Source organism: Coregonus clupeaformis, chromosome 24 (assembly GCF_020615455.1).
Source record: "Coregonus clupeaformis isolate EN_2021a chromosome 24, ASM2061545v1, whole genome shotgun sequence".
NCBI classification, from domain to species: domain Eukaryota; kingdom Metazoa; phylum Chordata; class Actinopteri; order Salmoniformes; family Salmonidae; genus Coregonus; species Coregonus clupeaformis.
Genome location: NC_059215.1, coordinates 51,700,544 through 51,716,624, shown reverse-complemented (window position 1 = coordinate 51,716,624; position 16,081 = coordinate 51,700,544). Strand labels below are relative to the sequence as shown.

At 41.5% G+C, this 16,081-nt stretch overlaps 1 protein-coding gene across 6 annotated transcripts in view; it reads left to right on the top strand.

The window, feature by feature from the left end:
- The window catches only part of LOC121565411 (tumor necrosis factor receptor superfamily member 5-like), a 140,524-nt gene extending 130,626 nt beyond the window's left edge, over positions 1-9,898 (top strand). For 5 of the 6 annotated variants that reach the window (XM_045207310.1, XM_045207312.1, XM_045207311.1 and 2 more), the window contains 3 exons: positions 9,325-9,359; positions 9,487-9,535; positions 9,661-9,898. In XM_045207310.1, coding sequence (XP_045063245.1) covers positions 9,325-9,359; positions 9,487-9,535; positions 9,661-9,701 — 125 coding nt within the window. In that variant the 3' untranslated portion in view covers positions 9,702-9,898. Of the gene's footprint in view, positions 1-9,324; positions 9,360-9,486; positions 9,536-9,657 lie in introns of all 6 variants that reach the window. The other variant, XM_045207313.1, reaches the window with a different exon arrangement.
- Positions 9,899-16,081: the final 6,183 nt, after the last annotated feature.

Here is a 16,081-nt window from a genome sequence, read left to right as displayed (position 1 = left end):
CTCCCTTTTACTTTGCTTAAAAATAAAATAAAAACCCATCTAAGTTTTGTTTTTAAAAGTAGCCTTTTATTTTGCATTGTTCTGCTTTGTTTGAGCCTTTTTTGCATTATGGATTTCTACAGTTGAAGTCGGAAGTTTACAAACACTTAGGTTGGAGTCATTAAAACGTGTTTTTCCCCTCAGGAAACAATAGCAGCACAAACGTTGCATATGGCCTTTCTGTTATCTTCCTTTGAAACTTCAAAATAGATCCACACAGCAGACATTGTGGGCTAGGTTAGGAATGCTGTGTTGCACGTGTAGCGCTGTATTTTTCGTTGCGCCATTACGTAATCTACCTACGTTATACAGGTATGCACGTCAGCTTTGACATCGGTTTTGCACATCGGCGTTAAACTATACATAGAGCTGTTGATGACATAGATGTTGGCATCTTTAGCTAATATTGGCCGATTCCGATATGCTTACCGATATATCGTGCGTCCCTATTTGCTATTAGGGCTGACCCCATTTAGTCGACTGGTCGATAGGCTGTTGGTCAACCAAGGATTCGTGCCTTTCTGAGTGGACTGATCCATTGTGGAGGCCGTGGGGATGGCACAGTCCATCAGTCTAAGATATGTGCTACTGAAATTGTATATGGTTATATTACATATGAACAAATGGTGCAACACTAATCAAAATAATATTATTTTATAACATGCGCCTTCTCCCGCATTGGCTAGTGGTTGCTGTCTGCGGTTCTGAAACACATCAGTGCGCTGTTGAATTGGTGCCTTTTCCTAGACCAAGTTGCTGTGTGTATAATAGCAAAGTTAACCAGCTTATTGGTGTAGAGAACAATGCTGCGGAGGCAGCAGCAGAATGAGGAGATGAGAAAAAAGCTCTTGCCTTATTGTCTAAGAAAAGTGAGGAGAGAGGAAACCCCAACTTAATTAGGTCTATAATCAATAGCCTAACTGTTAAATGGGCCTGGCTTTATACAGCATCCATTTATATCTACAGAAATAAGACCGATCCTGCGTCTGTTTGTTGTTAATCTTTGCTTTGCTGTAATAAAGGCTTTACACTTTTTTTTTTCTCGTTAGAACAGCCTCTCTGGTATTATTTATAATTGATTTAGTGTTCTTTACACTGTTCCCAACTGTCGGAAATCATATTTATAATAATAATAAATAAATAATATGCCATTTAGCAGACGCTTTTATCCAAAGTGACTTACCGTCATGCATGCATACATTTTTGTGTATGGGTGGTCCCTGGGATCGAACCCACTACCTTGGCGTTACAAGCGCTGTGCTCTACCAGCTGAGTTACAAATAATCCTCATTTTTCTTGATCTCCTTATTGTTATTATTATGATCATCATTATAATAATATGTAATGTCATTATCATTAGTAGGCTTAGTATAGCAGCCTGTTATAACCACCATCACTGTAGGCCTAAGAGCACCTCCTGTTTAGTCTTAATACCTTAACTTACTTAGGCCTATATTTCAATACTTATATAGGCTACTGTATCAATCATTCATTCGTTCATGTCATCACACAGCATACGAGTCATTCATGATTTGAAATGCAATCAAACATTTTAGTTTTAAAATAAAATAAAGCGAGCCTTGAATAATTAGCTTAAACAATAAATAAACCCTTCTATTACAGAAATTACATTCACGAATGTGACCGTTTTTAGTCTTTGCTGTAATAAAGGCTTAACAAAAAAAACTTTACAACAGACTCTCTGGTACACTTATAATTTATTTAGTGTTTACATTGTTCCAAACGGTCAGATAAATGATATTGTAACAGCACAATAAACACTGGTGGCTGCTGCAGCAGGGAGGAGAGAGACAACAAAAGATGCTGGTTACTCGCTGTCTTTTTTTTAAACAAGTCTGATACCAGCCCGGCACAATCAAATCAATTGCTGGTCGGACTCCCTCTAGTCATTTGTGTGTCTTAATTATTTAATCAAACGGTGTGCTTAAAGCATCAGACAAGCTCAGTGAATATAATTGATTTGATTAAAACACATGGGATATATATATATATATATATATGGAAAAATACACGTTTTAAAATTTCAACCAATCGATTGGTCGAAAGAACAGACGACTCTTGGTCGACAAAGATTTTTTGTTGTTGTTGGGGACAGCCGTAAATTGTAAGTCGCTCTGGATAAGAGCGTCTGCTAAATTACAAACATGTAAATGTAAGGTGACTGGTCATATTGTTATTACGTTAGGTCATATTCTTATTATGTTGTGGTTCCCACAACTGTTTTTGGGCCAGGGACAAAATACCGGTAAATAGCGGCTGTCCAGGCTGTGAGGCCAGGCTGAATATATTGGTTCACATTACACTGAAATACATGAATATTGCCACCAAATATGAAATTGCATTGAATCGAATTAATCAGATCTTATTGTACTGTGTGTTTCAATATTGTGTATTAAACCTTTTCCCTTGTCTTCTAATAGTTTTATTCGTCCGTGACTCAAAATCTACATTAAGATTGAAGACAACAGGGATGGTGCCATTGTTATTGTTCAAAACTCCTAAGAATCCAAGGTGGTGGACCTTCTTCCAGTGAGATGGTGAGGATTGGAGAACCATGGCGCAGTTTCAAAGCAAATGGATGGTATGTTAAACATTTCGGTTGTGTAAGCCTAGTGGCTTGGCATCCTTTCATGCCACAGCTGTAGGTGTACTTGGTACCTGATAGTATGCTCTGAGTACACACCGACAATGTATGTCAAAAGTGTATGTCAAAAGTAAAATTTACAGTCGAACTGTGAACCAAGGCGGGGTAAGATATGGATTATTTGATGATATATAGAAATAGCCTACTTAACATGTTCAGTGCAGTTACTTGAAAGAATAATGACATATTTTAATCATGATAAATGACTGTATTTGTAATTTGACGACAAGGCTGTAATTTGACGACAAGGCTATAATTTGACGACAAGGCTATAATTTGACGACAAGGCTGTTCTCTCCGTTTTCTTCGATGTAAAAGACACATCATTTAAAGCTTGTTTGTTTGTAACCAAAAAAACGGACAAAATAATAAAGCGAACGTTAGCAGCCGTGCCTGGCTGTAGGCTTTTATGACTTGTTCTTTTAAAAATATTTTTCTGGTCTACATGTGTGTTGCGCTATTGAGGAGAGACGGCGAGTAAGCGTTTCGCTGCATGGTTTACATTTACATTTTAGTCATTTAGCAGACGCTCTTATCCAGAGCGACTTACAGTTAGTGAATACATTTTTTTTTATTTTTTTTTATACTGGCCCCCAGTGGGAATCGAACCCACAACCCTGGCGTTGCAAACGCCATGCTCTACCAACTGAGCTACATCCCTGCCGGCCATTCCCTCCCCTACCCTGGACGACGCTGGGCCAATTGTGCGCCGCCCATGAGTCTCCCGGTCGCGCACTCATTTGCTAAATAAGTAGTTGTATAAGGTATTATGAGCCAATGGTAACCTATTAGTCATTTATTCAGTATTTTTTCATATGTAATTAACACTAGGGTAGGGGGAACACATATGATTTATGACACAATAATCCTAATGATGTCTACATAGACACACTTAAAAACGTCAAATTAGATCATAATGTGTGTTCCCTATAATTGTCTAATAAGTGTATTTATTAATTGCCAACTAGGATGATGCTAGACCTAGCAGACAGTGGACCAGATAATGATGATGATGCTCAGGCCCAACATCAAGTTGAGGAAAGAGAGCAAACAAGAGAGGCAAATGCCTCAGATCAATGGGGTAGGGACGTCCCAAGAAGCCTGGATAGCACAGACCGTTAGAATAACTTACGCAGAAGGTTAGGAAAATTAACGTAGCAGGTTAGGAGAGTTAGGTTAAGGTTAGGAAAAGGGTTAGGGTTTCGGGTTAGTGAAAATGCTCTCCTAACCTGCGACAAAAATCACTTCTGGTCATAGCTGTATCGAGTGGCAAAGATGGCAGCATCCTCTAATAACTACTTGCCTAATTCTGTTTCATACTTCTCAAAGTTAACCATCTAATTACAGTTGGGTTTTTTTCAGTGATTCAATTCAGCAAGATATCGAAATTTACTAATTGAAAGGATTATATTTACATGTACTAAAATACATTAAGTCTACAGGTCAGTTCATCTCGATTCTTCAAAACTCCTAAGAACAAATCCAGTGTGTGGGTCTTCCAGTGAGTTGGAGATGATTGAGGAACCATGGAACAGTTTGAAACCTTGATATGGACTGTAAGTGAAACATTTCTGATTAGCACATTTTGTGGCTTGGCATGTTTTAAAACCAATTATCTATTTAAATATTTCCTCTATGAAATATAAATCAGTTATTATTAGCCTACTAGTTCTGTCCATTTTACTGAAACCTTCGTAGAAAAAATGTGGGGGAAAGAAGTACATTTTCAATGCTGACCTAGGTCTTTGGTGTCACACCTTTAAAGATGAATTAAACACACCAGGGGGTGCCACCACACTCACAAAAGCCTGTTTAAAATGGTCCCACATAATTACAATACTTTTATTTGAAATGGGAATATTTAGGTTAGAATTCTGTTAACTACTTCTGTAGGTTTTATGAATAAACACCATCAGCTTAGATTTTTGCGATTTTATTTCTAAAATGTTCTCTACTTCCAGGTACCTATTATATTGGTGCTTGGAAGCATTGGATCCTGTATCTCATGTGGTAGAGCCAAGTACAGAATAGGGGATGAATGTTGTCCCATGTGTTGGCCAGGTAAGGACCGTCTCTTTACATCATATGAATCACCAGACATTAATACATCATCAACACCAACATATAACTTCTATACTTCTAAACATTGAACCCAGTTTCACATATGATCGCCCCATCTATAAATTAGGCGATAGAGATTGCATAATGTGTTGGCCTGGTAAGGACCTTGTGTATTTTTATGAGGGGTTAATTATAATAATAACTATACAAAAAATGTAAAATGTAACAATAATAATAATTATGATAATAATAATAACAAAACGTAATTATTTTCTGGTTTTCTTTTCAACAGGATATCGTGTATATAGTCATTGTACTAAATCTACACGTACACCTTCCTGTGTGCCCTGTATTAACTCCACATTCCTTGATGAGCCCAGTGGGAAAACAACATGCAACAACTGTACCACATGTGATCCAGGTGAGAATTATGTGTTCTGGGCGTAAACACTGAGCTACTTTAATATCAGCTGTTGTTTTAATGAAATACAACAGGCTTTACATTTAGCTTCAGATACCAAGTGACATGTTTTCTCCATAGGTTTGGGTTTGAAGGTAAAGCAGCCATGTAGACCTTCATCAGACACTGTCTGTGGGACACTGGAGGGGTTCTACTGTCTAGACCCAACTAAGGATGGTTGTAGAGCAGCCCAGAGACACAGCAGCTGTAAACCTGGTCAATACATCAGCCACACAGGTATGTATTCATGTAAGTCTTCCATTGACATCAGTGCATGATTTATGCAGTTGTGAGTTAAGCACATCTCAAGTTAGGACCCTGAGTTTCACCCTGTGTTGGTGCAGGAACAACATCTACAGATACTGTGTGTGCTGACTGCACTGGTGATACCTATTCAGATGGATCATTTACATCCTGCCAGCCATACACACAGTAAGTAAATGGTTATTTCCCTCAAAATATAAACTAAATACTACAATAATATGCTCACATAGGAATGTAAAACTGAAAGTTTGGTGACCAAATTGTCAGTTACCAGTGGTCTGTTTCTCTTATTATAGATGTGATACCTTGAAGCTTCAGCAAATTAAACCTGGAACTCATTCATCCAACTCTGAATGTGGACCACAGACCTCCCTTCCCATAGCTACAATAATATATCCTGTTGTGGTGGTGGTGGTGGTACTAGCTGTGATAGCAGCAGTGACGGCTATTATGAAAACTAGAAGGAAAAAAAGAAAAGATCATGTATATGGTGAGATTATTTGGGGGAATTGTAGTTTCATTTATTGTTTTAATTGCCCAGATGAACAAGTGAGAAATATCCAGCACTAAATCAAATGTTATTTGTCATATGCGCCGAATACACCGAGTGTAGACTTGCTTGCTTACGAGCCCTTCCAAACGATGCAGTTTGGTAACACACAAGAATAAAATCCAGAAGAATGGAGCTATATACAGGGAGTACCAGTAAAGTTCCCGTGTGGCTCAGTTGGTAGAGCATGGCAACGTCAGGATTGTGGGTTTGAGCGCCTACTAAAATGTGTGTTTATATATATATATATATATATATATATATTTTATGAATTTGTGTGAAGGAGAAGCGGGGGGGGCATGGGCAAGTTGCAGCGGAGGGTGCAGAGCTGGTGGCCGGGTTAGTGGTTGCCAGGTGGAAAGCATGGCTAGCCGTAGAAAAATGCTTGTTGAAATTCTCGATTATTGTAGATTTATCGGTGGTGATAGTGTTTATAGCCTCAGTGCAGTGGGCAGCTGGGAGGAGGTGCTCTTATTTTCCATGGACTTTACAGTGTCCCAAAACTTTTTGGAGTTAGTGCTACAGGATGCAAATTTCTGTTTGAAAAAGCTAGCCTTTGCTTTCCTAACTGCTTGTGTATATTGGTTCCTAACTTCCCTGAAAAGTTGCATATCGCGGGGGCTATTTGATGCTAATGCAGTACGCCGCAATATGTTTTTGTGCTGGTCAAGGGCAGTCAAGTCTGAGGAGAACCAGGGGCTATATCTGTTCTTAGTTCTGTATTTTTTGAATGGGGCATATTTATTTAAGAAATTACTTTTAAAGAACAACCAGGCATCCTCTACTGACGGAATGAGATCGATATCCATCCAGGATACCTGGGCCAGGTCAATTAGGAAGGCCTGCTCGCTAAAGTGTTTTAGGGAGCGTTTGACAGTGATGAGGGGTGGTCGTTTGACCGCGGACCCGTTACGGACGCAGGCAATAAGGCAGTGATCGCTAAGATCCTGGTTGAAGACAGCGGAGGTGTATTTAGAGGGTAAGTTAGTCAGGATGATATCTATGAGGGTACCCATGTTTACGGATTTAGGGTTGTACCTGGTAGGTTCGTTGATCATTTGTGTGAGATTGAGGGCATCTAGTTTGGATTGTAGGATGGCCGGGGTGTTAAGCATATCCCAATTTAGGTCACCAAGCAGTATGAACTCTGATGATAAATGGGGGGCAATCAATTCACATATGGTGTCCAGGGCACAGCTGGGGGCTGAGGGGGGGTCTGTAGCAAGCGGCAACAGTGAGAGACTTATTTCTGGAAAGGTGGATTTTTAGAAGTAGAAGCTCAAACTGTTTGGGCACAGACCTGGATAGTATGATAGAGCTCTGCAGGCTATCTCTACAGTAGATTGCAACTCCACCCCCTTTGGCAGTTCTATCTAAACGGAAAATGTTGTAGTTGGGGATGGAAATTTCAGAATTTTTGGTGGCCTTCCTAAGCCAGGATTCAGACACTGCTAGAACATCAGGGTTGGCGGAGTGTGCTAACGCAGTGAATAACTCAAACTTAGGAAGGAGGCTTCTGATGTTAACGTGCAGAAAACCAAGGCTTTTACAGTTACAGAAGTCAACAAATGATAACTCCTGGGGAGTAGGAGTGATAATGGGGGCTGCAGGGCCTGGGTTAGCCTCTACATCACCAGAGGAACAGAGGAGGACTAGAATAAGGATACGGCTAAAGGCTTTAAGAACTGGTCTTCTAGTGCGTTGGGTACAGAGAATAAAGGGGGCAGATTTCCGGGCGTTGTAGAAAAGATTCAGGGCATTATGTACAGACAAGGATATGGAAGGATATGAGTACAGTGGCGGTAAACCTAAGCGTTGGGTAACAATGAACGAGATAGCATCACTGGAGGCACCGATTGAGCCGGTCTCGGCGTGTAAGGGGGTTGGAACAAAGGAACTATTTGAGGAAGTTTGAGAGGGACTTGGGGTTCTACAGTGAAATTGTATAATAAGAACTAACTGGAACAGTAATAGGCAAGGCATATTGACATGGGAGAGAGGCATAAAGCAATCACAGGTGTTATTAGAGAGAGCTAAGACAACAACTGGTAATGGCGATAAAGTTTGGGCTGAGGCTAAACAGAAACAGGACAGGGTACCGTGTAAAGGAACAGTTCAGCAGGCATCAGCTGTGCAGCTGAGTGATCATAAGGTCCAGTGAACAGCAATATGTGAGTCCGAGAGCAGTTCGAATTGGTGCTACAGCACAGCGAGCAGGAAGCACGGTTGTTGTTTGCGTGTGCTAGCGGGCCGGGGCTAGCAGATGGATCTTCGTGGTCGTCGCAACGGGAAGCCTGTTGAAACCACAGACGATTACGTCGGCAGACCAGTCGTGATGGATCGGCGGGGCTCCGTGTCGACTCTAGGAGGTCCTGTCCGGTTGACAGAGAGATAGATAGCCGGGAGATGTGCCTGACTCAAGGCTAGCTCAAGGCTGATTAGACAACAACAACGTTCATTTGGTTGCAGCTAGCTAGTTGCAATTATCCAGTGTTAAAGGTCCAGTGATTCCGGCAGAAAATCCGATAGGTTCTGGGTCGATAACGCGCTGTGCAGACAGTGCAGACTGGCCGATAATAGTCCAGGCTAGAGCTGGCTGGTAGGTAGTGCAGGCCACGGACAATGGTGAAAAACCGCTAACGGTGGCTAATAGCAAGTAGCTAGTTAGCTGGTTAGCTGGCTACTCCCGTCCGGTAGACAGAGAGGTAGATAGCCGAGATATGGGCCTGTTCGAGGCTAGCTCAAGGCTAACTGGTGCTTTGGGGGCAGTGGTGATTAGCCTACAGCAACATCCATTCGACATCCATTTGGTTGCGGCTAGCTAGATCCGGTGTAAAGGTCCAGTGATTCAGTTATTCCGGCAGAAAATCCGATGTTCTGGGTGAAAACCGCTAACGGTGGCTAATAGCAAGTAGCTAGTTAGCTGGCTGGCTAGTTTCAACTGGAGATTCTAGATAAAGGTGAGTAAATAATAGAATCCGTTCCACATTGAGTGAGGCGGGTTGCAGGAAAGTATATTTAGTAGAAGGATGAAAAGTGTGATAGGGAAATATATACGTAAAATACAAAAAAATACAAAAAAATGGCTATTTACATGGACACACAAGAGAACACGACCGCACTGCTACGCCATCTTGGCATATGACTGACTGAAATAAATATTAGAGCACACAAGATGAATGAAATACACAAGAATGTTTTGAAAATCATGACAATGCCATACAGTGTATGTTATCAATTTCTAAATTAGTTTTTGTCTCAATGTTAATTCTTGTACCTTTCCAGAGAGGACCATTCCAGAGACACAAAGTCCTACAGAGGTATGTCAATGAGTAACACCCACAGTATTTTCTATCATACTCAATGTGGTAAGGAGATGGCTGACAGGAATTTATATTACCCCAACGGTTTTTTATGTTTTATTGAGTTTAGGTTTCTTTTTACTAGGTATCAGACACAGAGGGAACATCAATGCTGTTTGTGGGAACAAGAACAGGTAAGGTAGCCTATAACTTATCAGAATCATATGCTTGAGTTCATGAATTTCAGCCAGATTTGAACCAATTTATTACTTTGCATATTTTTGTAAACTTGACTACTTATGAATATTATGCTTTCCAGATTCAACCCTCCAGGACATTCATCAGAACAGTCCAGTCTAATGTGTGGTTCATTGGCTTGAAAACTAGACTAGGCAGTAGGGCCCAATTTATGTCCACTACATGGGAAATGTGATCTAGACTCTAGACATGTGATCTAGACATTTGGAGGCTGGCACATTTGTTAATTCTTAAATGGAAGAAGTTTAGAACAACCGCCCGGCCAAACTGAGCAATCTGGGGAGAAGGGCCTTGGTCAGGGAAGTGACCAAGAACCCGATGGTCACTCTGAAAGAGCTCCAGAGTTCCTCTGTGAAGATGGGAGAACCTTCCAGAAGGACAACCATCTCTGCAGCACTCCACCAATCAGGCCTTTATAGTAGATTGGCCAGACGGAAGCCAATAACTCAGTAAAAGGCACATGACAGCCTGCTTGGTGTTTGCCAAAAGGCACCTAAGGACTCTCAGACCATGAGAAACAAGATTCTCTGGTCTGATGAAACCAAGATTGAACTCTTTGGCCTGAATGCCAAGTGTCATGTCTGGAGGAAACCTGGCACCATCCGGATATGTTTTTCAGGGGCAGGGACTGGGAGACTAGTCAGGATCAAGGGAAAGATGAATGGATCAAGGTACAGAGAGATCCTTGATGAAAACCTGCTCCAGAGCGCTCAGGACCTCCGACTGGGGGCGAAGGTTCACCTTCCAACAGGACAACAACCCTAATCACACAGCCAAGACAACACAGGATTGGCTTTGGGACAAGTCTCTGAATGTCCTTGAGTGGCCCAGCCAGAGCCCAGACTTGAACCTGATCGAACATCTCTGGAGAGTCTAAAAATAGCTGTGCAGTGATGCTCCCCATCCAACCTGACAGAGCTTTGAGAGGATCTGCAGAGAAGGGGAGAAAATGGGAGAAAATCCCCAAATACAGGTGTTCCAAGCTTGTAGTGTCATACCCAAGAAGACTCGAGGCTGTAATCGCTGCCAAAGGTACTTCAACAAAGTACTGAGTAAAGGGTCTGAATACTTATGTAAATGTAATATATTTCAGTTTTCTTTATTTTTAATAAATGTGCTAAAATGTCTAAACATGTTTTTGCTTTGTCATTATGGGGTACTGTGTGTAGATTGAGTACATTGAAGAAAAAAAATATGTACATTTTAGAATATGGCTGTAACGTCACAAAGTGGAAAAAGTAAAGGGGTCTGAATACTTTCCAAATGCACTGTAAGGATACGCAATAAAATGAATAGAATTAGGCCAGCTAACTTTAACTTTCGTAATGTTCTTATGTTCACGTGTCCCAATGACGTTAGCTACATTGTAAAAATGCAATTGAATAAAGCAAATTGATTGAAGCAAAATGTGAAAACTGCAAGGGCCAGTTAAGTTCATTTGTATACTGAACCTCCTGATATTTCAGACGTGTATTATAGACTAAATTCAATGGGACCAAAACAATTCAGAATTTCTTCAGATATTCCAAACTAGAAGGATTATGTTTACATTCCTTAAAAGAAGTGCATCCTTCCTTGAAGACTTACTGATTGGACAGTCCTTCCATGCTCCACATGGGTTTTATGGAAGGATGCACATTTAAAGAATTTCAACGGGGCCAATATTTGACACTGACAGCAAAGATGGATGGTGGATAAATGAACATAGTTCACCTGTTTACCACTGAAAAAAATTGTTAGTTGGGGTCTGCTTAATGGGGGGGTTCTCCCTGAGACACCAGTGCAATAGCAGCTTGGTCTGGGCTGCTTAGATAATTTACTGTAATGTAAAGATAAAATATTGCGGGAGTGGGGTGTCTCGCTTCCTCTTTTTCCATGGTATCCAATTGGTAGTTACAGTCTAGGTCCATCGGGAGAGGCGAAGGTCGAGAGCCGTGCGTCTCGGTTGGGTTGTGTTTCGGAGGACGCACGGCTCTCGACCTTCGCCTCTCCCGATGACACAATGCCCGCTTAACCCGGAAGCCAGCCGCACCGATGTGTCGGAGGAAACACTGTACACCTGGCGACCGTGTACTGAACCCGGCCCGCCACAGGAGTCGCTAGTGCGTGATGGGACAAGAACATCCCTGCCGGCCAAACCCACCCCTAGCCTGGACGACGCTGGGCCAATTGTGCGCCGCCCCATGGGTCTCCCATGGGCGGCCAGCTGCGACAGAGCCTGGACTCGAACCAGGATCTCTAGTGGCACAGTTAGCACTGCGATGCAGTGCCTTAGACCACTTTGCCACTAGGGAGGCCCAACCGGATGTGATGTTTGTGACCCAAATGCGTTTGAGATTCCCTAAAAACATGCCACGTCGACACAGCTACAACTAGAAGCAGGTTAGAAGAATTTATGCAGCAGGTTAGGAGAATTAGGTTAACCCTCATGCCTGATGGAATGAGGAGCAACCAGATGCTGCACTTGACACATTTATGAAATCACTACTCCACTTACTAATAAGCAAGCACCCATTTAAGGAAATGACTGTAAAAGCTGTTAAATCCCTGGTGGATTGATGAGGAATTTGAAAAATGTTATGATTGAGAGGGATGAGGCAAAAGGAATGACAAATAAGTCTGGCTGCATAACCGATTGGCAAACCTACTACATTATTGAGAAATCATGTGACTAAACATAACAAAAATAAACTAATACTATGAAACAAATAAATGATATAAAGAATGTTAGTTAAAAGCTTTGGAGGTGAACTCAGCTCCATCATTCATTGAATCAGATGGCTCATTCATCACAAAACCCACTGATATTGCCAACTACTTCAATTATTTTTTTAATTGGCAAGAGTAGCAAACTCAGGCATGACATGCCAGCAACAAACACCGAACCTACACATCCAAGTATAACTGACCAAATTATGAAAGACAAGCATTGTAATTTTGAATTCCATAAAGTGAGTGTGGAAGAGGTGAATTTTTTGGGGGGGTCTATCAACATTGACAAGTCACCGGGGTCTGACAACTTGGATGCAAAATTACTGAGGATGATAGCGGACGATATTGCCACTCCTACTTGCCATCTCTTCAATCTAAGCTTACAAAAAAGTGTGTGCCCTCAGACATGGAGGGAAGTAGTAAAGCATCCTTTAGTGGCTCAAATAGCCGACCAATCAGCCTGTTACCAACCCTTAGTAAACTTTTGGAGTGAAAATTGTTTGAGCAGATACAATGCTATTTTACAGTAAATAAATGTAATAGACTTTCAGCACGCTTCTAGAGCAGGGCATTCAACATGCACGGCACTTACACAAATGACTGATGATTGGATGGGAGAAATTGATAAAGATTGTGGACTAGTCAGAAATGGGCCTAAGATTGTCCACTCCTGGTTAGGGCTGGGAATTGCCAGGGACCTCACGATACAATATTATCACGATATTTAGGTGCCGATACGAAATGTATTGCGATTCGATGTCCCAAACATATTGCTCACCATATGTCTGCTGCAGAGAGACAGAGAGCCATGAGAAAATTAGTTTTGATCAGTCATGGAAATAAAAGTGCTGAAAACGAATTGGCTCCCTATTTTAAAAAGATGATGGAGAACAAGCTATGAAGGAAAAATACTGGCGTTTTGGTGCAGGGACAGCTATCTAGCACAAAAATAATATTACGTTATTGTCAAAATGATACGATATGATATACAGTACCAGTCAAAAGTTTGGACACACCTACTCATTCAAGGGTTTTTATTTTATTTTTACTATTTTCTACATTGTAGAATAATAGTGAAGACATCAACACTATGAAATAACACATGGAATCATGAAGTAACAAAAAAGTGTTAAATCAAAATATATTTGATATTCTTCAAACAGCCACCCTTTGTCTTGATGACAGCTTTGCACACTCTTTGCATTCTCTCAACCAGCTTCACCTGGATTGCTTTTCCAACAGTCTTGAAGGAGTTCCCACATATGCTGAGCACTTGTTGGCTGCTTTTCCTTCACTCTGCCGTCCGACTCATCCCAAACCATCTCAATTGGGTTGAGGTTGGGGGATTGTGGAGGCAAGGTCATTTGATGCAGCACTCCATCACTCTCCTTCTTGGTAAAATAGCCCTTACACAGCCTGGAGGTGTGCTGGGTCATTGTCCTGTTGAAAAACAAATGATAGTCCCAATAAGCCCAAACCAGATGGGATGGTGTATCGCTGTGGTAGCCATGCTGGTTAAGTGTGCCTTGAATTCTAAATAAATCACAGACTGTGTCACCAGCAAAGCACCCCCACACCATAACACCTACTCCTCCATGCTTTACGGTGGGAACTACACATGCAGAGATAATCCATTCACCCACACCGCGTCTCACAAAGACACGGCGGTTGGAAGCTAAAATCTCAAATTTGGAATCCAGACCAATGGACAAATTTCCACCTGTCTAATGTCCATTTCTTGTGTTTCTTGGCCCAAGCAGGTATCTTCTTCTTATTGGTGTCCTTTAGTAGTGGTTTCTTTGCAGCAATTCGACCATGAAAGCCTGATTCGCACAGTTCCCTCTGAACAGTTGATGTTGAGATGTCTGTGACCTGAACTCTGTGAAGCATTTATTTGGGCTGCAATTTCTGAGGCTGGTAATTCTAATGAACTTATCCTCTGCAGCAGAGGTAACTCTGGGCCTTCCATTCCTGTGGCGGTCCTCATGAGAGGCAGTTTCATCATAGCGCTTGATGGTTTTTGCGACTGCACTTGAAGAAACTTGAAACATTCTTGAAATGTTCCGTATTGACTGACCTTCATGTCTTAAAGTAATGATGGACTGTCGTTTCTCTTTGCTTATTTGAGCTGTTCTTGCCATAATATGGACTTTGTCTTTTACTAAATAGGGCTATCTATTGTCACAACACAACTGATTGGCTCAAACGCATTAAGAAGGAATTAAATTCCACAAATTAACTTTTAAGAAGGCACACCTGTTAATTGAAATGCATTCCAGGTGACTACCTCATGAAGCTGGTTGAGAAAATGCCAAGAGTGTGCAAAGCTGTCATCAAGGCAAAGGGTGGCTATTTGAAGAATCTCAAATATAAAATATATTTAGGTTACTACATGATTCTATATGTGTTACAGTGCCTTGCAAAACTATTCATCCCCCTTGGCGTTTTTCCTATTTTGTTGCATTACAACCTGTAATTTAAATTGATTTTTATTTGGATTTTATGTAATGGACATACACAAAATAGTCCATATTGGTGAAGTGAAATGAAAAAAATTATTTGTTTCAAAAAATTCTAAAAAATAAATAACGGAAAAGTGGTGCGTGCATATGTATTCACCCCCTTTGCTATGAAGCCCCTAAATAAGATCTGGTGCAACCAATTACCTTCAGAAGTCACATAATTAGTTAAATAAAGTCCACCTGTGTGCAATCTAAGTGTCACATGATCTCAGTATATATACACCTGTTCTGAAAGGCCCCAGAGTCTGCAACACCACTAAGCAAGGGGCGCCACCAAGCAAGCGACACCATGAAGACCAAGGAGCTCTCCAAACAGGTCAGGGACAAAGTTGTGGAGAAGTACAGATCAGGGTTGGGTTATAAAAAATATCTGACACTTTGAACATCCCACGGAGCACCATTAAATCCATTATTTAAAAAAATGGAAAGAATATGGCACCACAACAAATCTGCCAAGAGAGGGCCGCCCACCAAAACTCACGGACCAGGCAAGGAGTGCATTAATCAGAGAGGCAACAAAGAGACCAAAGATAACCCTGAAGGAGCTGCAAAGCTCCACAGCGGAGATTGGAGTATCTGTCCATAGGACCACTTTAAGCCGTACGCTCCACCGAGCAGGGCTTTACGGAAGAGTGACCAGATAAAAGCCATTGCTTAAAGAAAAAAATAGGTGTTCGCCAAAAGGCATGTGGGAGACTCCCCAAACATATGGAAGAAGGTACTCTGATCAGATGAGACTAAAATTGAGCTTTTTGGCCATCAAGGAAAACGCTATGTCTGGCGTAAACCCAACACCTCTCATCACCCCGAGAACACCATCCCCACAGTGAAGCATGGTGGTGGCAGCATCATGCTGTGGGGATGTTTTTTATCGTCAGGGACAGGGAAACTGGTCAGAATTGAAGGAATGATGGATGGCGCTAAATACAGGGAAATTCTTGAGGGAAACCTGTTTCAGTCTTTCAGATATTTGAGACTGGGACAGAGGTTCACCTTCCAGCAGGACAATGACCCTAAGCATACTGCTAAAGCAACACCCAAGTGGTTTAAGGGGAAGCATTTAAATGTCTTGGAATGGCCTAGTCAAAGCCCAGACCTCAATCCAATTGAGAATCTGTGGTATGACTTAAAGATTGCTGTACACCAGCGGAACCCATCCAACTTGAAGGAGCTGGAGCAGTTTTGCCTTGAAGAATGGGAAAAAATCCCAGTGGCTAGATGTGCCAAGCTTATAGAGACATACCCCAA